This window comes from Crocodylus siamensis, chromosome 1 (genome assembly GCF_052110815.1).
Source record: "Crocodylus siamensis isolate JL-2025a chromosome 1, ASM5211081v1, whole genome shotgun sequence".
NCBI lineage: Eukaryota > Metazoa > Chordata > Crocodylia > Crocodylidae > Crocodylus > Crocodylus siamensis.
In genome coordinates, this window is record NC_143395.1 from 1,097,305 (window position 1) to 1,121,803 (window position 24,499).

A 24,499-nucleotide genomic window follows, 5' to 3' on the forward strand; every position below is an offset into this window, starting at 1 on the left:
AGATGAAACCAGAGCTAATTCCCCTTTGGCGCGTAAGCCATGCTCACAACATACCCTCAGCTCCACATGACGTGTTTTCCTTTAAAGAAACAGCGCCCTCATGCACACTACACTTGGTTCGATGGATGTGTCCACTGCACACAAAACATACCAAGAGTGCTCTGGTGCTTGCGTAGTCCTATTTTTGGGGCTAAAAGTTCGGGAGAGCCTCCATCTAGGGCCAACAGGATATCCCAATGCTTTTTTCTTGTTGCTAGATGAAAGATTCACCCTCCAGCAAGGTCCTCTGGGATTCAGGCCAACTCATAAAAGCTGCCTGGAAATTCATGCTCAATTTTTCTTTATCCTGCGCACCAGGCTCCACGGTCCATGAAGCAACCCTGGCACTTGCAGCACCACCCGCCTTCCCTGGGCAGCTCTTCCTGCAGGCTCATCACCAGCATCACTGCCCAACACGAGATCCCACCAGCCATGGGAGGAGTGCGCTGCATCCATTTAATACTCGGTAGTTTCTTCCGAGACGTCCATCTTGTTCACTAGCAACCAGAGTGAGATGCCTCACTTGCTAATACGAACTGATTTGTATGGGGGTAGTACACGCAGTCACAGACCTGGGTCCCGCTGTGCTAGGCGCCGTCTAAACACCAAGCATCTTTCCCAAGAAACTTCCAATTTATGGAACAAGTCACCAAGCAGGACAGTCTTGATTTTTGCTTGGTAATTACCTAGCGACAGCTCTGAATTTCCATGCAGGTAGACAGCCCAGTGTCTACTCTGAATGCCCACACCAGCTAGTTCCCCATCTACAACGCTACCTAAACACTATTCACTTCAAGGGTCATTGAGCGTCAGAAACAAAAGCAAGGGTCACCTGAGTGGAAGACGTTTCTCACTGGATTTGTTGTAGGGCAGAGGCCCAGCAAAGGATGCCACAGTGCCAGGTGCTGTACGTACACCTACGCACAGACACAGAGGCAGCCTTTATCCTGCCGTGCTTTCCGTGAATGCCGAGAGGCTTCACGCCGAACAAAGAACATGGGAAATGGCAGTAAAAAGGGATACTGATGTACTGCCAACTTTTCCTTGGCTTAACTTCTCTGGTGAACTGGCTAATGAAACAGGCCAGTACTGCTTGAGATCACTGGCTCTTAACATCCCCCGTGCAGAAGCCCACCGCTCCTCTCCCGTCTTCAGCCCACGACCACTCAGGCGTAGACCGTTTCTGGCCTGTGTCCATATTAATTTTCTACTTGAGAGAACACGAATAGAAACCTGGTCTGGGGAAAAACTGATCATCTTGGTGCATAGTAATTAGCTCATAGCACAGAAGCGTAGTGCTGCCAGGCCTCGCGCTCCGGAGATAAGTCTCCTACGTCACTGGAACGGAGAGTGCTGCATTTACGCCTTGCTGCAGGGGGACGTGAAATAACCCTTCAAAAGGCGAGGTGTGCCAGTGCAGAGGCGCAGTTACTTCCTCCATTTCCAGCTGCTGTGTTAGCTATGGATGACGTTGTTTTAAAAGGGCATTGGCGGTGGACCTAGGGAATAAACACCATAAAGGAGAAAGGAAGATGCGACCCAGAAGCATCTTGTTTTGTCCACCTGTCCCCAGAAGTGGCTGAGGTACTAGCTACCAGAGATGGAGAGAGGTAGTCTGAAGTCAGAAAGGTATGGGTGTCTCCACTGAAACACACTGAGATTCCTATGCCTCCAGCAGGTCAGAACAGGCCAACACCATCACGTTTGGACTAGCCTTGGCCTCTATAACTTGAGAACACAAGTGAAGAGCAGGTACAGTTAGCTTTATGCAGTGCAGATGTCTACTTCTGATATGAGAGAGAGAGAGTACCATGAGGAATATGCATAAATCCCCCCACCCACAACCCTAAACACTTGCTGACTTCAAGCCTGCCTAACCAAGCAGCTGATTGAGTAGCGGCACGGCTCCACTGCAAGATGTCTTCGGTTGCACATACTTCCACTGAAAAAGATGGCACCCAGGATGTCAGAACCAAGTCGAGTCATTATACCTCGATTCCCATGTTCTTCATGCCCTTCTGGCCAAGGTGGCCTCAGAAATTTTGACTGGAAGCCAACAGGCCTATATGGCTCTTAACTCCTCTTTCCCCCATAACCTAATCCTCATAAGCAACATCACGTTCAGATCACGTCAATGTGACGAAGTGATCAGTAAAGCTAACCGCGCTTTATCGTGCATTAGCAGGTGCGTCACAAACAGGGCCAGGGAGGTGATGCTTCCCCTCTATTGGAGTACTGCGTTCAGTTTTGGGCACCGCACTTCTAGAGGGACGGGGATAATCTTGAGAGGGTCCAGAGGAGGGCCACTCGGATGGCTAGGGGCCTGCAGGTAAGGCCCTACGAGGAGAGATTGAGGGGCCCCGCGGGACCTCTTCAGCCTCTGCAAAAGAAGGCTGAGAGGTGATCTTGTGGCCGCTGACAAATTCAGCGGGGGGGACAGCAAAGGATAGGAAACGCTGTTTGCCAGAGCACGCCTTGGAGTAACTAGAAATAACAACCACAAACTGACAGAGAGCAAATTCAGGTTAGATGTCAGGAAGAACTTCTTTATGATTAGGATTGCCAGAATTGGGAATGGGCTCCCAGGGGAGGTGATGCTCGCCCCTACTACTGGGGTCTTTAACGGGAGACTGGACAAGCACTTGGCTGGAGTCATCTGACCCCAGCGCTCTTTCTTGCCTGGGGAGGGGGTCGGACTCAACGACCTGCCGGGGTCCTTTCCAACCCCAACATCTACGAATCTCAGAGCCAGCTCCATCCTGGTCTCACTGCAGACGTCTGGGCATTGGTAACATCCACCTTTGATAGGCGCCTTATGACTGTACCTGCAGAGTGGCATGTGTTATTACATGGGACTTGGAGCAACTTGTCAGAAACCGCCATTTCAAAACCACTTTCCTGACAGGAGGGAACAGAAAGAAGAAATGGCCAAAAAAGGAAAGCGTTACTTTCTTTTAGATTTCACAGCTAGAAACAAAGGTTACAAAACTTCTGAAGGAAAGACGACCTAAATTAACAGAGAGTTTGGAACAGGCTGGCGGCTGAAAGCAACCCGCTTCAATCCAGCAGCAGCGTTGCAATGGTCTCCAACAGTTCACAACAACCCAACACCGAGTTACGAGGCACCGGTGGCTTGTAGGAGCAGGAGAACTGCTGTACGGGCACAGCCTAGAGATCCTCCCAGCCCCAAATCCTGGTCTCCAGCAGTGGTGCGTTTCCTTTAAAACAATGCCAGGGTTGCGTGCAATTAATGTCTGCTGCGCTTTGATGGGCAAGGACCAACAAAGCAGACTGCTTCTGGGAAGAAAAGCACTCCTGAAGCTGCCCCTAGATGCACATTTTCCACTGCACAAGGCTCCTCTGAAAAGGAGAAAAAACCATTGCCCTCATTTGTTTTTCCAGTGCTGGTACAGTGCAAGACTGCTGTATTTTAAAGATAAAGGTATCAAGTCCCTTAATTTTGCCGGTCACCCGTTTCTATGAAAGCTCAGGCAATTATAAAGCAATGACTTGAATCTCACTGATCCTGCTTATTGTAAACTGCAATAACCATTAACTGAAATAGTGACATCAATCAGAATTAATCCAGTTTCTAGTCAGAAGAAAAATCAAGAGCTCATGCTCTATGCATTTATTTATCCACATTAAGACACTCGGATCATTTAGGTAAGTAAACAAGCAGGACTTCCAACATCGACCAAGATACACTCATCATATTTCTTAGCTCCGTCGGCTTATAATCACTCCACGGCTGAACTGTAATGACAAGCCTGTGATTTTGTCGTGCCTTTTAGAACCAAAACCTCCTCTGAGAGTCCTGCGATGAGCTAGGACTCCTCTGCGTCGCTGTTTATAACCGGTTATTTTCTATGGAGTTAGAGCAAAAAGAGCCAGTTAAGGGAAATTAAGCAGGAAAAACAGCCAGGAGGCCTTGATGGAAAAACAGAAAAACCGTTAAACAGGAAACAGCCTCTCTTATCCAGTCCGATCCAGACTAAGAACGGCTTAACCTTCGCCACAGCTAACACTACGAAGAGAGGACACCAAAGCCCCAGAGGGCATTAGCCAGGGAAAAGGAAGGGCCGAAAAGGTGCGTCAGCTCCCACAGGCTGACGGAGGCAGGTCTTTAGCAAGCCGGTTGCAACTGCAGGTGCCGAGCCCACGAGACCCGTTAGGTGTCACAGCTTGCAACCGAGATGGAAAAGTACTGGGATGCGAGGTGCCACCCCAAAGAGGAGCATCTCGAGGAAGGGGTGCGCTTGGCACCTACTACTTCTCAGAAGGGGTGGCCTGCCCAGGGACTATGAAAACATCATCTCTGTAAAAGAAAATACATGAATACATGTTTGAAGCTGCCTGGAAGGAGACTGTTGCTATAAATTCAGCAACAAGACACAAATATCCTCGCTCCTGCTGAGAGAAACTGCTTTGCCAGGATACAAGTACTTTAACCTATGGACAACGGGGAGACAATGAATTGAGATTTATTGGGTTTTGTTTTTGTCTGAGAGGGAAGAAGGAAAAATAAGTACTCCAGCCAGGTAAGCAAAATCAGCACAGGGCAGGAACATACACATGCAATTACAAATGCTGATAGAAAAGCAGACAGTTTAGCTCACACCTCCCAGGAGCGCTGCAATAATGGATTGATGCCTCAGGGGTCTACCACTCACATACCCAAGCCTGCATACTAATATACTGCTCACATCAGAAGAGTAGAAAGGCAGCACTCATGCAGAAAATTACCTTAAATGAGCAAAGGCTCCATGATAAACAAGTCCTTTGCTTTTTTACTCTGCTCTTTGCTGTCGGGTGTGGGGGCACTCCCTTCCTTCCTGCTCCGGACAGAGCGCATGCTTCTGGCTCACAGCACAAACCTTGCAGAGGGACACAAAACCACCCTGGTTTGGGGAAATGCTTAATTCTGCCCGGTTTGGCCAAAGCCTAACACCCGATCACAACCGAGGGATCACGTCTCTTCCGATCGCTATCCTGCCAGGTGGAAAGCATCACAACGGTGGGAAGCGTCTGGCACTGCTGGATGACCCGAGGCTCAGAACAGTCTATTATCAAGGATGTGAATACAAAATTAGCAACACCACTTCGCTTCCCCTGCAGCCCACAGCAAATGAAGCGAGTAAAAGGAGAAATGGTAAACGAGGGGCACGAGGCAGGTTGTTGCTCACCAACATAGTTTGGCTGCACCCCCTGCCTCTCCGCACGGCCAGGTGAGCGAGGCAGGGCCCGGGATTTGCACCATGCACTTTCTAGGCACTGCGGAAAGCAGTTGTACAAGTTGTACCGTCTCCCTCACCTTCAGCAGTTGCACGTGCCTGACAGCCAAAAAAACTTCCTACAAAAGAGCACCAGTCAAACTTGGATGCCTTATGTACAGCAGGAAAAACAAAAAGTTTCAGGAAAGTCTCCAGTGAGAAATTCAGACAATTTTCCACAGCATAAAACCTCACACAGGCCGCAGATGGGAAGGGATTCAGATATGTGGTGCGCGTTCCTGGTAGGGAACCCCGTCCAGTCTGCAAATATTTCAGCGCCCTGCCTAGCGATACGCCTCCCTGGACGACACTCACATGGATGCCAGGTCACAAGTGTGCATCGTGGGAGCGGTGCAGAAGCAGGAAGCTAAGCAGAGCGCTTCTTCTACCAAGCCAAGACTAGGAGGTTTCACGGGACAACATGCTGTTTAACAGCATTTGTAAGTGGGGACTCTTCCACAGGTAGGCTGTGGGTTATGTACTGGTAAAAAAACCCAACAGGCTGGGGGGTATCCCATTCAGGTTGTAAAAATGACAATGAAAACTTCTATCCTCAAACCCTGAAAATAAAAACAAGACAATCTCTTAATGCCTGGAGTTGTGAAAACAATCACGATGCAACAGCAAAGTAAGGATGTGGGTGGGCAGGACTAAAGAGGCACCCAGTGGAGAGCAGTGCGGACCTTTTGCTTCAGCTGCATCTCCTATCTGAAAACAGATGCAAACGGGAGGCAGAGGAAACGAAAAGTCAGCTGCTGCCATTATTGCCGCATGCGCATGGTCTAATGGTTTTGGGTTTCTAGAACAAGCGCCTGCCCCAGACTCAATTCCCCCATGGCAGAGCTTCCAGGAGACCTCTCCTCCTGCCCAACACAGCACAAGTTCGTGTTGCTACCAACACCGAGGGAAAATGCTGAAGAGCTCGGGTCCAAAAGAGAGGCTGTGTCCACACCCTCCTCACACCTACTCTAGTCCTTGTAGATTGATCAGATGCATTCAAAAAATATCTAGCAAGGATGGTTAAGCAGTGGAGAAAAAAACATCTTACCAAGAGAAGTGGCTTGAGTGGACTAGACTCTACACCATCTGAATTCCAAAAATCAACAGTGGCTCTTTCAAAAACGTACGTTTTAGCTCCACTGGAAGTCGTGGGATTCCTGGATATCGTTCTCTGACCCACGCTACACGGGCAGATGAGATGATCTAGGCCTTTCTGGGCTTAGATTAGCGGTCTAAACTAATTCTGCAGACCAAAGAATCACAGGCTCGTATCAAATGCTGCCCCCTTTCAACGTCTGCATCAAAAGGGTGCCTTACCAGTGCAGCGCCCGCTCCAAGTTATTGCTGATTATTAACACTTCAAAGGGAAATCTCATCAAACACTTCAGCGCTGTATGCAGTAATTATACCACAGCAGCAAGGATGGGTTTCACTCTGGCTCTTCCACATCTCTCATCAGCTGCCTCTAGTGAAACAGATCGGTTACAAGTACTCAAACACAAGGCACTTGGTCCTCCAACCTTTCTATTTTGGGCTGCTTTTTCTCTTACAAGTAACGATTACCTGCAGCATTTCTATAAACGAGGGACCAGAAGTGCAGGCATCCTCTCAACAAACCCTAATGAAGCCCCTCACCCCTGACCAGCACGGCTTCAAGCTTCAGTCCTGGGCCTCTTCCAAAGGCGCTCTGGCAGCTGGCAATCGCCAAACCCAGTCTGGGAATTAGCTTCTAGTAAGAACTATGAAGGAGCAACCACCCAAGTAACAAACTGCTTCTCGACTGACTTGGAGGCTAATCACACAAGCAAGATTCAATGGGAACAGGTGTTTGCATGCACCACGGAATTGCTCCCTTTGAGCCAAGGGCAGCCCCGTTTCTCTTACCATCAGATGTTGTTTCTTATAACTGAATTTAGTGCTGGTGTCAAACTGCAGATTTGCTTTAATGGCATGCCAAGTCTTCTGTTTATCCCCAAAGTACCTGCAGCAAGGACTGCTGTAGGTGCCGTGTCTTTCCCACACCTAACATGACAGGGAGCTTCCAGCATGCTCCTCGAGGACCACCATTACGACGGGGAGCAAATTACTCCTTTATCAATATGGCAAAGTCTGTGTACTTTCCCAGGAGGCTATAAAAAGGGATGCACACTTAAAAACTTCTTAAAAGATAGACCGTAAAAGAAATATAAAACCGGCAGGCTGGGGGGGGGGGGGGGGGGGGTTGTTGTTGTTGTTGTAAATGCACAGAGTTCTGGGCATTTATTATTGCTTGAGCAGGACAAGAAAGTTTGGGAAAATACCAGAGCAAACGCTTGGTAGAGGTACAGGAGGGGAGGGCAGGAAGTGGCCAGCATCAAGAACAGAACTGTACCGTTAACAAGACAGACTTGAGAAACATTTTCAGAGGGTGTTCACAGCTGACAGCTCCTCTCTGGACACCAGTCAACGTTTTCCTGCACATGCTGACAACTTCAAACAACAACAGGCTCCCAGGTTGGTTTCAAACGGTTCGCTGGATTTTCAAAATTAGCGAAAGGAGAGTTAATCTACTCTAATGCAAAGTGGAATTCTGGCTGCACTTTTATCCAAGATAAAACCCAACGGGAGAAATAAAATTCATTTGATGATATTTCCCAGGTAACAGCTGGAAAGCACCTGTTCTTTGCAGATGCTTTAGCTTTTTCTCGTGTTGACACAGTGCACAGACTGAATTCTGCACCCTGGAAGAATGAGCATATATGCTGCTTAATACAATTTCACGTTCTCCTCTATAAGCAGCAGGAAAACAACCCCTACAAATGCATTCATTTGCAAGTGAAGCTGTAGTACTGTCCTGTTCCTTGAGGAAAAAAAATACTTAATTCAGTTCACTCAGGTACAACCTAAATGAGTAAACATTAGTGTTGGAATGGATCGCTTTATTCATAATCACTGCTCCTCTTATTCTCAACATTGTCTTCTTTTGTACAAACGAACTGCCACTACCCACCCTCCATAAGCTCCATCAGAGCAAGGGCCATTAAGACTGAGGGCTGGAGAACAGTTGACGTACAGGAAGAAATACATTCTCAGCCCTTCAAGCCTCCTCTTTGCTAGGAGGAGCCTGCCACGGACACTTGTTGCTAACACGTGAAAACTCACGCTTCAAAACTCCAGCATCAATGGAGACAGAAGACGCCGGGTGTCTGGAAAGGGGCTGTGCTTAGTCCTGAGAACGTCCAAGTCTGATCTGTCAGCTAATGGTAACCGGCAATCCCCCGGGCCCCCTCTCCTCCTTCCAGTGTGATCTCTTCTTGTCTTAAATATTTCCACAGCCCTCTTTTTTCCATCCTAATTCTAGTGTTTTCAGATGGCTGAAAAGGGAAGTGACAGGCCATATTTTAGAGCAGCTTGGGGGGACTGCCCCCAGAAAAAAAGTCTGCCACTGTAGTTACCCCAAGGAACCCTCTTAAAGTAGACGCCACTTCTTCCAGCAAGAATGCTATTGCCAGCACAGCCTGCTGATTCCCTGAACGAAATCAGCTACGCTCACAAAAACACCTTTATGCACTATGTAAAGGATCTTGCCAGCATATTACCAAAATAAGTAATTATTATGCCCCTAAAACACTGGATTTCCAGTGCAGACGTGCCCTTTTCTTCACACAGGTCACCGAGCAGCTGCTATTATTTTTAGTTGGTACTCAGCTGGGCTTTCAATGCAGTGCCTCGAAAATGAAATGGGACAAGCAGTCAGTCTCCTGTCCAGCTCCCATGCCTGTGATGGGGCTTAATTTATTCTAGAAGCAGTTGACAATCAGGATGGCTGCAGCTCCACCAAGGCCCTAAAATGGACATCTGTCATTTTTAACCAGGTTGAGACTGGATACAAGGAAGGAGATCTTGGAAATAGCATTCTGCACAGAAAACAGAGGTCATGCAGCCCACCCCTGCAGGTGTCTTCTAGAACGACATTTCTCAACCCAAAAGTGGGTTGCAAGAATATACAAAAAGGTCACAGGGGAAAAAAAAGGATTCTCCTTTAAAGGAGAAAAACATGGGAAACTGTGGCTTTTCCCTTGCAGGCTGGCAGTGTTTCAGCCTGTAAGGGGCTGCTTGGGGCACCCCATGCCCCACACACCCACCTCCTGCTCCATACACGGGGGGCCTGGGCCTGGGCCTGGGCCAGGACTGGCCATCGATGTTTACAAATGGGTCTTGGTACAAAAAAGGTCGTGAACCGCTAGGCTAGGAGCAGCGTCTTTCGTTCAGCATCCCCTCCAGAACATACCTTCACCGAACACAGCGCATGATAAGCAACAATGCGATGGATGAGATCTTCCTTGAGAGATCATCCTGTAGCCTACTGTACTTCGTTCTTAGAAAGCGTTTTCTGGTGTTCATTTGCCCCATTATAACAAATGTTCACAGCACCAGGATCCATTTACAGATTAACACTATGAAGCAACGATACCTGAAATAACAGCAATTTTCCGTGCGCCATGCTCCTCTTTGGCTATCCGTTCAGCCTCTTCCATCAGCAACATACCAAATCCCTAGAACGGGAGGTGCGAAAGAAGAAGGAAAATATAAAGTTTGCTCAGAAAACAAAAGTAAGGTTGTCATTTCAGCCCAAAGACAGAGAATGGTAACTATGCAAGGGAAAGCCAACTGATAACCACTGGAGAAGCACACTACAGAGGAGAGCTATACCAACCTTTAAAGTGGCAAGAGGCTCAGCGTTTCTTCCAATGAATGGAAATGACTCGTAGGTAACTTCAGTCTCTGACACTTCTTTTGTGTAGGTAAAAAAAACAGGCTAAAACCACCAATTCACAAAACCTGGTACAAGACACCTAAAACTGCCTGGTGGAAAAAGACTACCACACACTGAAATTCCCAATGCACAACAACAATTAATTAAAGCACAGAACTTTGTTGCCTCCATGTGCGTTTGTGCACTGTGCAGCACAGCGCGAGCGCTGCTGGAAGCAAACAGAACAGTTTTCTGTGACAAGGAACAAGTCCCTCCGGCCCCAATCTGGCAACTACACTCTGAGAAAAGACAAAGGAATGAATTCGTCTCTAACAGTGGGATGCAGAAATCACGCTCTGATCTCGGTTCACATTTCCCTGGCAGGGTGTGAGCAATGGCAGAGCTGGAATTGAAGAGTATGAGACTTAATTTTAAAAGTGTAAGACTTTTAAGAAACGCTTAAAATCTTCAGCCCAATGCGTTCTCCTAATAGCACATCGCACACGCCAGGTGTTCTACTATTCAGGAATGAGAAAAACATTCTTTGCCGAGTCCAGACTGCTTTTAAAGTAGCACGGCACACATTTCTACACTGCGCGTTAGTGCGTCATACGCCATGAAATCCTGATTTCTGGCCTATTTTAATTTGTGCTTGGCTCAACTCGATTGATTTTTCTTTCCCTTTGCTTTTTACTTATGATGGCCAGTTTCCCTACCCTCGGTTTGAAATGTTAATTATCTTATAGTGGAACCATTCGTTCTCTTTCAAGTCTGCTGCCTTATGGCCCTGATCATGGCTGTCAAGCAACGTGCTGCATCTTAATGCATACATTCAGGGAAGGATTAATAAAAATAAAATTTAATTTAAAACAACATCAGCCCTGAAGGCTTCTGGCACAAAGAATAAATAGATGGAGTTTCTTAAGCTTAATCAAACTCTACTACTGCAAGTAACCAGCAGCACACTTTTAAGATGGGAAACTCCCTTCTTGAGAGCATGGAGGCAGAAAGGGATCTTGGAGTCATTACTGACTCCAAGATGAACATGGGCCGGCAGTGTGGGGACGCGGTCAGGAAGGCCAACTGGACCCTGTCATGCATCCACAGGTGCATCTCCAGCAGGTCCAAGGAGGTGATCCTCCCCCTCCATGCGGCACTGGTCAGGCCGCAGCTGGAGTACTGTGTCCAGGTCTGGGCGCCGCACTTCAGGGGGGATGTGGACAGCATGGAGAGGGTCCAGAGGAGGCCACTCGCATGATCCGAGGACAACAGGGCAGGCCCTACAATGAGAGACTGCGGGACCTGAACCTGTTCAGCCCTCACAAGAGAAGGCTGAGGGGGGACCTGGTGACCGCCTATAAACTCACTAGGGGGGGCCAGAAGGGTTTGGGAGAGACCTTGTTTCCCCTAGCACCCCCCCGGCATAACAAGGAATAACGGCCACAAGTTGTTGGAGAGGAGGTTTAAATTAGACATCCGTAAGAACGACTTCACGATCAGGGCGGCTAGGAGCTGGAACCAACTCCCAAGGGAAGTGCTGCTGGCTCCTACCCTGGGGGGCTTTAAGAGGCGTGATGCTTACCTGGCTGGGGTCGTTTGAGCCCAGTTTTTCTCCTGCCCAGGGCAAGGGGTCGGACCTGAAGATCTACAAGGTCCCTTCGACCCGATTTCTATGATTCTATGACCAAGCTCACACTCTTCCCACGTTAAGTCATAACATGTTACAGGTAGAGAGGCAACACAAGTATTTTTCATGAGAAAGGCACCATAGTGAAGTGCACTTCCTTTTTACCTGCATCTTCCTATTGTTAGGGGCATGTGAAATATGCTTTCAATCACTAAGACTAGAAAAAAAAATTACTGAAGAGCCCTGACAATCATTCAAGCAGATAGAAATTTCTCAAAGATAAATCTCAAATTGAAAATTCCTATTTTTGGTTGAAACGATGTGCTTGACAAATAGCTCCCTTGACATAGAGAGCTGCACAAGATTTTACATTCTACCTGATGAATAATTTTAGATTTCAGTACCAAAACCCATTTCTCAAGCTGGACGAGATTATTAGAAAAGACAAAATCAGGAACTAGTATTTCCCTTTAGTTTTGATTTTACCCAACATGGAGCATTTTATAAAGGTAGAGGCAGAACTAAAGGTGTTTAATATCTAAATGCTGAATTAGCATCAGGAGCCTATACTGGATAAGCATACAGCAATACCAGTAAAGTATAATCGTGCTCCTTCAGTCGTGATATAGCCACAATCGGATTCATCTAAACAGAGTTCAGTGGTGGCAGGATTTTTACCTATTAAAGACCAGATGGAGAACAAATTCAAATCCTGGTTGTGCTGTTGAAGGTTACGAGCAAAATAACTGAACCGATCGCTACCAATCAGTTCAAAGATGGACGTTTTTTTCTTCCTTCCTGATCACAAATGTGGTGAAGATAAGACACAAACAGAAGTAACAGTTTTTTGGTCTACCTGATGCTGAAATTTGGAAGGATCCCGACTGCTCACTGGAACCACACTGCCGTAGACGTGCAGCTCTCGAACGATGGAAACACCTCCCTTCAGCTCAGGTCTGAACGACTCCTCTGAACACTTCCGCAGTCGCAGAAGGCCAACCAGAATATCCTGCTCCGGGTCTTCATAGGACAGGAAGGTCTCCCAGCCACCATTAGCCACGTAATCTCTTCGAACTAATTCAATCTGTTCCAAGACAACGAGGTTTGGGAGAGGGAAAGGGGAACAAAAACAATAAGAAAAAGCCTGTTACAAATAATTGGTCCACACACTGAACACACCAGAGCCAATTTCGTGGATTCATAAACTCTTATGGTTCAGAAAAAACATAAATTGCTTTCTCAAAGCCCATTTTAATTTTAGATGGATTTTAGCAGCACAGATAAAAACTGATGGAGTTATTCTTGCTTCTCTCCTACAGATGAAATATGCATCATACACAATTACTCTTCACTGCTGAATACTTCCATCTACAAGGGGGTTATCACCCATGTACTGATAAGGTTGAAATGGATGAATGGATCTCTGGGAACTGCACTTACTGCAAGGACAGCATGGCTAGCAGCAATCCACGGGCCAACTTTGGGTCTGAAGCATCCAAGAACAAATTCAGATCTGACTACAAGAGTTTTTGCTCCAGGTCTGATATCTGCCATTGCAGTGGGAAGAAACAATCCTGAGTCAGCTACAACATCTAGGTCTCCTCGCAGCAACAAGCTGCTCCTTTACTAATGCATGAATCAGTGTCTTCCAGCAATTGTGCCCTCATTTATCCAGTGCCTTTCATCTGTACAGATTCAGACAGACTTTGCAAACATTACTGAATCACAAGCACAGAAGAGCCTGGCTTTTTCCACATTCATTTTTCTACCAGGTTGTTCCTCACACCAGTAACTCTGGTCAGTCTGCTTTCAAAAGGTTCAAGCAATGGGCTTCAGGTTTGTTCCCCTGAATTCCCACAACGTGTCCTCTTTTTGATAGCATGATGCTTGGAAAAAACCCACTAACTCAAGGCTTGATCAAGCCATAGAAGAGTCTGCCACCTCTGTTCTCTATGACGCAATGGGGTCTGTTTATGGAGCACAAAATTAGATTGGTCTTTCATTTATTAAACAGACAGGGTTCACTTCACCCCAGACTGAAGTGTAACTCTGCATAAATGCTGAAATAACTTGTGCACAGAATTGTCCCATGTTTCTACTACTAACATGACCCAAGAAGGCTGGCCAGGAGTCCTGGGACAGCTGACCCTTGTGCCAGTAGCACTACTGTTATTTTACTGCTCACTAACAGTATTCAGAGGAGTTTCTCAAAATGCAAGAGGACAAGGTATTTACAACAGAAGACCAATAACCTGCAAACAGCATCATGCACACAGATCCTATGTGGATCTACCTGACTGCAGGAATGGAGCCTAAAGACCTACTCATTAGTAACTCACAGCCATAGGAAGGACTCAGAAAGTACTGGTAATGCAGCTAGACCAAGAGATTTTGAAATCTGAGACCCCTGAGGCTTTCTGATGAATGAAATGCAGTAACACGGAGAAAACCATCTCTTTTTCGTTTTCTAGAAGGGCCTGGCTGCTCCATTATACCTCACGCTGTTCAAACACAGGCAGCCCTTGCCCTGAAGGACATGATAGCTAAATACAAAATGACAGAGCTCGGGAGAGAAAACAGGATTATAAAAATCTCCAGCTGCATCAGGGTTTTATACAATGCTCATTTTCACATCTCAGCATATGCCAGATGCATCAGATCTGCGCAGCAAAGTCCCTCGGTCCCACAGAGTCTTCTGTCCTGTCCCCTTCCACGAGTACAGGGGGCTCTATCTGGGTTTGCCATAGATCTATACTTTATGTATTATAGAAAATGGGCCTGATGGCTCCAGGAACAGTAAAAGGATACAGAGCTTGTTTCTAAATTGCTGGCATGCGCCTGACAAGCTAGTATGGACCATCTGAACGGCTGTTTAGCCAACGAGATGGCGGGTTTCAATCTGTTAATCTGTTTCCCAGTGCCCGCGGGAAAAAGAAACTCCTGATACTAATAACCCTGACACTAATAATTGGCAAATGCTTTACACAGACTGAACCACTCAAGCCACATCTTCGCTGAAAACAAGCTGTGTTTTCAGACTGCTACAGCTATTTCAATGTAGAGTCCCAGCAGAGCTACGGCACGGTCAGTTTTTAATCTCACTGTAATTAGTAAAAGGAAATCGGAGGTGGGGATGGACTGCAGGGGTGGCCTCCTCCAGCTGTATCCACCTTAGGTCTGGTCTCCACTACCACGGTGTTCTTGAGCCAGTGTTTTTAGCCAGATGCAGCCTATTAACCTTCAACAAAATGAATGAGATGCGTTTCCCTATTACTTATTTTAACCACTAAACTTAATATTACTTTAGATCTACTACAACCTCCCTTTCCAAAGGAATAGTTTGTTTTGTTTTTTATGGGAAGTGAAGCATAACTCCAGTCTGAAGACAAGCTGTGAGCAAATGCTGGAGGCGGTTTTATTTTTCATGCATTTTCTCTCTCATTTGCTATCAAAATACATTTTTCTGAGACTAAGTGGCATGGGATTGTTTGTCCAGACTAAGATAGCATCATTTAACACAAGGAATATTGGAGTATTAAGCAGAACATTGAATGAAACCACTGTAATAAGCAATTTATGGCTACTGACAGCACTTACAATTTAAGACAGCGTTGAGCTTCTTATGACAGTGCAAGTGTGCATCTATGTGGAAGACATTTTATAAAATGAACAAAGAACAGGGCTGGGAACACAGGAAAGGCCTGCAGAGCACTGAATCTATGAAGCCTGAAGTCTAGTAGAGATTCAATAAAAATATGAGCGCACTTGTTTTGGATTGGAAAATGTGTTTCCACACTGCATTTCCCCAACAGCTGACTAGCATTCGCTTCCACTTAACCACACCCGATGGCGAGAGAACCAGGGGGAACAGCCCTTGATAACCTCTGGCCTGTAGCCTGGGAACTGACTCCAAATGCGGAGACAAAGTGAAGACCCTGAGAAAGGCCAGCGACGTAGTTCTGACCTAGCATTCAGGCTGGAAGTAGAAGGAGCTTGTGTCTGGCATAAGACACATATGCTTGAAAGCACAGAAAGGTGCTGCAAAGCCACGCATAATTCCAGCTGATGCTATGGGACTGCAATCCCAACTTGAGTGGGTTGTTAGGAAATAAGTTGGATCTTACCCATAAAGGCAACAAGCTCCAATGACTACACCAGTAGAGAAGCCTGGATTACTGCTCTCAAATCTGACTCGCTGTTTGAACTTTGCCACGTAACTAAACTTCATCTGCATGTTTCCCTTTCTGTAAAATCAGGACAGCAGCCAGCCTGGCTGCCAGCTTTAAGATTCTAGGTTGAAAAGCACCAATTTACATATGCATGTATATCCCCACACCCATGATTTTCGTTTACATGTATGCGTATGTCCTGATCTTGGAGCTTATTTCTGTTCAACACATCAGCACTGCATTTTTTAGTCTGCATAAAAAATGCCAGTTTGTTCTGAAAAGAGAATAAACGATAGGAAACAAAAGAAAAAGCTGCGTCAGCCGTGGACTTTGTTATTGCTGAAATTCTGGTAGCCATAACTAGTTCATTTATTTCACCATGTACATGTGTTCGCTGAGAGCCCCAAAACTGCTGTAAAAATGGATGAAGAAATGAAGGCAGCTCCATGGGCATGCCACAGAACCCGAGGCACAACTGGGTCCCAATTTCTTTGTACCAGATGTTTTATAGCAAGTCCTGTTTGAAGCAAGTTCTCTGGGAAGCGACAAGTCCTACCTGATATGGTCTCACTTTATGGTGAATCTCTTGTATTCCAACCTCTCTTGTCCTCACGTCACGGCACTAGCAAAGAAAAGGAGAAAACACACATAAGAGGATTATGTTAGGCTCTGACACATTAAGATTTCCAACCACCCAGAGGGCTTAAAATTAAGCTGAAATAGCCTGACTTACACCCGTAGATTCATATGGATAAACTTCAAAATAAAAACGCTCACTGAGCCATCACTAATATGCCTTAAAAAAAGGGCTTGGTGCTAAATGTAAAGACACACTGATAAAAATCAATTTACTCAGAAACCGTTTATATCTCATGAGACAACATACCATTCGATTTACAAACAGCATGGCTTGCTGGAAATGTCAAGAGAAATGGAAGAACAAGAAAGACTTAACTGTTTTCATGTTTCCCTCTATGCTAGAGGTCTAAAATTAGAGAAATCTAACTCAATATGCCAAAACTCTTGAGCAGGCAATTTCTAAGTCTGGGTAATTGTTTTTTATGAGAAAACAGGCACGTGACAAGTAGCAGACTCCCCCCTCCCAGCTCTGTATTACAGCAGACTGATTTAACTCTCTTTGTCAGGTGTCCTTACAGATGTACAGGGCAAAATAACCATGGGGGGGACTGAGACGACTGAAACACAAGAGGCCTAAGAAAGTCAAGAAATGTTACAAATACTTTACAGCCAGAGAGAGACAGAGCCCAATCCTCAGCTGCTGGAGCTGAACTACAGCCTGAACCAGCCTTTTGTGCCTTTGACTGGAACCAGGATAAACTCAGCATCAGCAGTAACTTTCAATGACAGGCTCTTTTTTTTTTAAGTGCAAAAATGTCCTAAACATCCAAAGTCACAGCCAAACCCACATGAAATATCTGAAGGCGTGCAAGCTAAGCAACAAAAAGTTCACAAAATGATCCCAGCTCTCATAACCCCATCATGAAGTTTTCAGAACAAGACCACACCGGGATTATACATTGTAAAATCATTTTTCTTCCAAGTTACCATAAAAAAGCTGAAAGCTGGTGCATTTTGTCTGAAGGCAGTAGTGCTAAATGTGGTCACACAGATACACACACAGAGCTTTACACTACAGACGAGAACGTTAACCACGTATTGAAAATTTTTCATTAGTACTTTCAAGGCTGTGTCTTTTCATTTCCCGAGCTGTAATACAAGTACCATTACTCACAAAGTCTGCCAACAGAGGAGGCATGATACCAGATAATAAAGCCAATGCTCTGTATTCCACTTTTTGGGCACAGCAGCCCAGAAGATATGCAAGAACGGTTACTGTTCAAAACTAAAAGCCGTGAGTTATAACTTCTTAAAAGTCCTGAGTCACTGAACCCAAAATACTCAAACGCACTTCTCCTTCAACAGCTGTAAGAAAGAGTCTGGATACATTCATCAGTGAACTTCAAGAATCCTGAAAATTCAAATTCCTGAAAGTTCAGCCCCAACTCTATTGGCTTTTAATTTTTTTTTTTTAATTCTGCTTCCAGCCGATATAAAACACCAATGGATTTTCTTTGCATCTCAAGAAACAGTGACGAACTTTTCTGGTTGCACTCTCCACTCACTTCAACGCTTCAGCTCCAGTAAATTAAAATCTATAATCATCTGCTCAGCGGAAGCGTTTACAGTCGGTTCTTTACAAGGGGACTGTCACAGGCTGGCAGACTCTGTAATGGGTCTCTGGCTCAGCCTAGCCCGTCATGGATCAGATATCCACCCCCCGACAGCTGAGCCCGATCAGATGGCAATCAGATGGCTTGGTTCTTTTATCAGACTTTGATAGGAGAGGCTGGCTGACTGCCCCAAAGCGAAGGGCTAAGACTGCTCAGTTGAAAAAGGTGAGCTGTGAGAAGGAGGCTGTCTCCTTTGACGACCCTGGAAAGAAAGGACAGCAGGAGAGAAGGCAATTCACGGTGGGCCCTGGAGAGGGTCGAACCTTGGGCAGGGCGTGGGAAGTAGGCTGCGAATAATGACCCGGGCAGCGGAGAACCAAGCTGAGGCATGGACAAGGGTACTAGCACTCTACCAGACAGGAGGGAAGAAGCAGAAACATTGGGGTTTTCCTTTGGGGGTGCTGAAGAGGGAGAGACAGCGCCTCGCCTGACAAAGGGGGCATTTACACTGCAACTGGAAGGTGATACTAAAGCTGTGTAGACGTGGGACCTACCTAAATCGTGGCAGAGGTGCGCTGCTTACCGGCTCTTTAATTTTGCTCTTTACACCACACACCCCCCGCTCTCAGTTGGTGAAGCGGTCCCGGCAGCCCCACTGCTTGCTGCTGATCAGCCACGAGGCAAAAACCGTGGCATATTTAAAACCACAGTTTTTGCCGCCTGGCTGATCAGCAGAAAGCGGCAAGGCCGTCAAGGCCCCCTGACCAATCAGCAGTGGGGAGGTGGTGGCAGTGCACGGTGATAACAGCAAGATTAAAGGAGCTGATTTAAGTAGGATCCTGGACACAAGGGATAGCTGTAATCTAGCTACCTTAGGCAATGATAGCAACGTGGCCCTGGGCGGCACGAACCCACACAGACAGTACACGGTGGCTGAAGTCCATGCAACATCGCTGTAACCGGGATTCAAACTAGTATGATAAAAAAAGCTAACTCTGGCCTGCAAGAATTGCAGTCACATCTCCAATTGCAACACAGACTTACCAAAGCCTCCCTAAGGGAAGGTAGGTCAGATAGGAGAAAGGGTAGATTTGCACACAGACTTATCAAAGCCTCCCTAAGGGAAGGTAGTAGGTCAGATAGGAGAAAGGGTAGATTTGCACCTAAGGGGAGGTAGCTCACAAACAAGGAGTACTGATGGACATAAACAAGACAACAGACCTCGGTGGAAGGGCAGCGGTCACCCAAAGACCGAGATGAATTAAGGCCAAGAGAGGCAGGGCTAAGCCAGGTTCTCAAAAGCAAACTAGTAGTGCAGGGGTAGGCAACAATACAGCCTGTGCACTGGATCTGGCCCACCAAAGGTTTTTATCCAGCCCACTGGGGGCATCTCAACCCTGCCTGACCCAGCACGCAGTTGGTCCTGCCGCCCCGAGCACGGAGCGGGGCTGGGGCAGCACTGGCTGGACTCACTTGCTGGCAGCCCCTGAAGTGGTGGCTCCTTCCAGCTGCCAGCACCAGTCCCTGCCATCAGCCCTGGCTCTGCTGGTCCCACCCCAGGCACTGCTGGGGGCACTGGATGCAGCAGGTGGGCTCCATGGAGACCAGCCCGGGACCTGCATGGGATGGGCCAGGAGCAGGACATTGCAGGGGCAGGCAGAGAGCAGGTCGTGGTTCTGGTCCGGGCCCAAGGCCCCATGATCCTTCCCTGCGATCCCAGCCCCACCGGCCCAGCCTGCTCCCAGATACCACTCCTCGCCCACTTGCAGCCCCATCCCATGCACCGTTTTGGTGAGCTGTTGTGGGTGGGAGGTGCTGCCCTGGCCCATGACAGCTCACCGAAACTCCCAAAGTGGCCCACAGGCCCAAATAATTCCCCACGTCTGTAGCAGTGGCAGTGAGCCGCCACGCACCCAGAGGCACAGGCTAGAAGCCTGGACAATAACATGGTTAAAGAGTCCCAAGGTGCAGCAGGGGCAGGAATTGGAGGAGGAGTCACTGAAGGCAGGACGAACTGAGCAATACCTAGACAGCCGCAGCGGCGGTGGGAACAGCCCCGCCGGGGATGCTGTGCGCACTGGCTGGGACCGGGGTGGCGTTGGCAGGCGGGAGCAGGGGGCCCCAGGCAGGGCTCGGCCCCATGCAGAGCACTACAGGAGCAGCCACAGGCCAGATGCAATCAATTGGTGGGCCAGATCTAGCCTGCAGGCAAAATGTCCATCCCTGCTGCAGGGGACAGGACCAAGAGCAGTGGCCTCAAGCTGCAGCAGGTAAATTTAGGTTGCAGATCAGGAAAAAATTTCTGGCTCTAAGGTAGTCAAGCATTAGAACAGGCTGTCTGCAGAAGTTGTGGAGTCTCCATCCCTGTTTTCAACAAAACGTTGGACAGGTGCTTGGCGGGGCTTGTTTAGTCAGACATGACCCTCCCTTGAGCAGGGGCCTGGTGTAGGTGACCTTGTGAGGTCCCTTCCAGCCTGACTCTCCTATGATCCCATAAATACAGAGTAGAGTTTTCTCCTGCTACAATTTCTTTTTAATTCCAGAAATAGCAGGGATATGAAATCTCATCTGATTTTTGCTTAGAAGCCTCCCTAGGAAGATTTCTCAGACCTTAACTGGGCTGTTTAAATGCCCGAGGAGGTTCTCTTCCAATTGTTAGGTGTTCAGGATGAAAAAGTGCGTGTAGGGGTAAAGGGTGTAGCTGCAAGCAGTGTGAAGAGGAGGATGAGTAATAATAAAACTTGCTTACCTTCTGTCTCTGCTTTTAAAAGATTTTTTTTTTTTGCTACGCTATCAAGCCTACCAATTCCCAGGTTATCCAGCATCTTTCAGAAAAAATATATACCTCTAATACAGAAATGAAGCAGAAGGCACCAATCTTTTTTTTTTTTTTTTTTTTTTTAATAGAACGAAGGACATTTTTCTTTTTTCTACCTGTGTCCCAAGATCCTTCATCCTGGCCAAGGCAAGTTCTCTCAGGTTACCATGCTCCACTCCTGAGCTGACTAGAGGCATTGGGATGTCCCTGCGGAAAGATAAAAACAAAAAGTCTTATACAGTCATGTTAAGAGATGGTCGGATCATCAGGTGCCCTTGTAAGCATCTAGTCTGACTCCCTGTCTAAATCAGGGAAGTCCTCTGGTCTGTGTTAACTCCTGTTTCAAGTCCAATCATTTTGGCTGAACTGCAGGATACCCAAACCAATTAGCAGCTAAAGGAAAGTGCTGACAAATAGGTTACACTTTTGCTTTTGTTTGTCACTTCCAAATTTGAGAAAGGAAGGATTGTCTGATTTGTGTTTTTGCTTCTAGGACATTTGTCACAAAGATTCTTCCCATCTCCAGGTAGTTAGCCATGTCAGTCTGAAGACAGTCAGAAGGCAGGAGAGATATGCACCTTTACAGACTAACTAAATAGGATAGACAGAGAGACAGACAGAGCAGTCGTGCAGAAAGCTTTCATGAACTCAAATTCATTTCCTCAAGGGCTGTGAAAGGACAGCATGAAGCAGGGTCGGAAGTGGAGTGAGTCATTAGACTACAATAGGTGGGAAAGTAGGAGGGAGAGGGAGGAAGCAGGGGAGGGAGAGTGCAGAGAGGCGTGCCAGCAAAGACCCATAGGAGCAAAGGGGTCACAAAAGCTAATCCAGGTAATGAGGCAGACCAGATTTTTGCTCCGGTCTCTCAGGAGGAATCTACCAGAAGGACAGCATTTTTCAGCTTTGAAAGCTGGCTGTGCTGAACTGTAAAAATGTTACTGAGCCCCAAACATTTGCAGCACAGCCTTGTCAAGAAGACCGGGGAATTTCTCTTCCCTTTCACATTACTTAACAGGCAAGTGACAGTCAGAAGCCACCCCCACACATAATCCAGTCCTCCAAGGGAGGGTGATGGGAAGAAATTCAGACAAAACAGAATTTTCCTTCCCCTGCTTTTTTTTTTTTTTTTCACATCAATTTGTATGGTGGAGAACAAACGACGTTTTACCCTCCCGAAAGACGGAGGATGCTACTTATTCAGAAAAGACTGAAAAGAAATGTCAAAGGCGACCTGGTACCCTGCTCTGTAACACCCTTCTACCAAATGCTGCAGGGAGGAGGTGTTGGTTGAATGGCGTTTGAATGGGCATACACTTCTGTATGGGTATACACTGCTGTATACACTTCTATTCAGCTGAAGCCTTTGTCTACATCAATATTTGCATTTTGCTTTCTAAACCTGCTTGGCTTCATTCAGAGGAAAAACACTCTGGTGTTGAGAGGCCGGCTGTGGCCCTCGGGAGATGGCAGGTTGCAAAGTTCACAGAACCGCATTCGGAAGAACGTCCAATTAAGTTTCTTCAAGAGCTGTGCCCAACTCGGAGACATCCCTTTGCCAGAAGGCACGCTGCTTTGTGAGAAGTGGATGATGCAGACCACCCGAGCAGCTGAACGGTGTTCTTATTAGCATTTACAGCCCATGAATTATCACCACGATAGGAATCTGTGTATTACCGGAGGACCGACAGCAGTAATGGTCCTTGGGAATTTATTGTCTGATCTGGCAAGGAGGGGATCTTGAGCTTCTCGGAGCACAACTGCGGAACCATTTTTCCATTAGCTGATCAGGCCATCTTCTGAATATGCCGTCTCTGCCTTCAGCTAACTTTTACCTAGTCTCTCTCTCCTGGTACAGACTTTCTTTGTGAATTTTCTTCAACGTGTCAGGAGGGCGTTTTTCTCCTTCGGAGAATGAGTAACCAGTGCTCATTCTCTCTCAGCCTCCCAGACGATGGGCTAAGCAGCATGCATTCTGTTTCTAAATCGAAACTTGTGCTATATTTTGTATGACAGCCCTGGAAATTCAACAGGAGGTTCCACTGACCTGATATCTGAGCATTTAAGGACCCGGTGATTATAATTGCTGGCATCTAGTCCTTCACAATTTTCTTTGCCATCTTTGTTCTCAGTGGCTGAGGAAGGAAAAAAGGCGGAGAGAAACTTCTACTCTTAGTGAAGTAGAAACAGCAGGCATGGTACCATGGAAGGACAGACTGAAAAGACTTAAAGCTTTCAAATGGCACAGTATAGGAAGCCCAACAAGAAGCTATTCCGGCAAAATGGAAGCACAAGAACGGCAAGAGCCCAATGCAGCTGCACAAAGAGCTTCTAGGATGCTTTCAGTCCGAAAGGAAAACACAGGGACAATGGGAAAATGGGTAGGTCACTAAGGAAGCACACCAAGAAATAAGTAAGAACCTGTAAGGACCAAATCGGGAAGGCAAAGGGAAGCAATGAGCTTTACCTGGTGAGGCATGTTATGGGCAGCAAGCAGAGGATCTATATTTGTTGAAAAGATGAGAAAGACCAAGAAAACTGTGGGTCGACTGTTAAATAGCCAGGGCGAACTCCTAACAGAAGCTGCAAATAAAGCAGAGATGCTCAACAGCCACTTTGCCTCGGTTTTCACAAAAAAAAAATTAGCCACATCTAAAAAGGATTATACGGATAAGGAAGGGGACAAGCTGAAGGGATGAGATAACAAAAGAAACAGTTGGAGAGCTTTCAACGGGTCTGAACGAATTCATGTCAGCTGGGCCAGATGAACTCCAGCCCAGAATACTCAAGGTCCTGAGACAAGGTATCTGAAAAGTAGAAAAGGGCCAATGTAGTGCCCCTCCTCAAAAAAGGCAAAAAGGAGAAACCGGGGAACCACAGATCAGTTAGCCTCACCCCAATACTTGGGAAGTTACTTAAGCATACTGCACAGAAATCCACTTGCAACCACTTGGAGAAGGAAAGATTGATCACAAGCAGCCAGCATGAATTTACTAGGAATAAATTGCACCAAACAAACTTGATCTTCTTTGACAAGACTAGTTGGGTGGATATGGGGAATACAGTGGATGGACGGGAAGGATCGTGAACATGCTGGAGGACAGGACAGCCATCAGAAAGATCTTGACAGATTGGAAAACTGAGCTAGAACTACCAGGATGAAGTTTAATGCTGACACATGCAAGGTGCTGCACTTCAGGAAGAATAATCAAAAACACAAATACAAGCCGGGTGACAAATGACTGGATGGCAGCATTACAGAAAAGGTGGATCAAAGACTCACTATGAGCCAACAATGTACTGCCGCTATACGAAGGGTAAATGCAATGTTGGGCTGGTTCAACAGGAGCATTAGGCGCAAGACACACAAAGTGACAGTGCCTCTCTACTTGGCATTAGTTAGGCCTCATCTAGAGTAGCGTGTGCAGTGCTGAGCTCCACATTTTAAAAAGGACGTGGAGAAGTTAGAGGGCACAGAGCTGGGCAACGAAAAGGGTAAAGGGTGTGAAAGGCAAGTCATATGAGGAGAGGCTGAAAGAATTAGGCAGGTTCAGCCTGCAGAAAAGGCAATTAAGAGGGGACATGATAGCAATCTTCAAATGTCTGAAGGGCTGTCATAAAAATAGAGGGAGCTGCCCTTTTTTCTGTT

The 24,499-nt window shown here is 46.7% G+C and overlaps 1 protein-coding gene across 2 annotated transcripts in view; it reads right to left on the reverse strand.

Moving 5' to 3' along the window:
• The window catches only part of ELP3 (elongator acetyltransferase complex subunit 3), a 122,538-nt gene that overhangs the window by 10,823 nt on the left and 87,216 nt on the right, over positions 1 to 24,499 (reverse strand). For both annotated transcript variants that reach the window (XR_016438802.1, XM_090024682.1), the window contains exons 11-14: positions 20,970 to 21,060; positions 16,400 to 16,465; positions 12,531 to 12,758; positions 9,766 to 9,847 (exon numbers count right to left, since the gene is read on the reverse strand). Coding sequence is in view for 1 of the 2 variants with exons in the window: in XM_090024682.1 (XP_089880808.1) it covers positions 9,766 to 9,847; positions 12,531 to 12,758; positions 16,400 to 16,465; positions 20,970 to 21,060 (467 nt within the window). In the remaining variant the exon portion in view is untranslated. The remainder of the gene's footprint in view (positions 1 to 9,765; positions 9,848 to 12,530; positions 12,759 to 16,399; positions 16,466 to 20,969; positions 21,061 to 24,499) is intronic.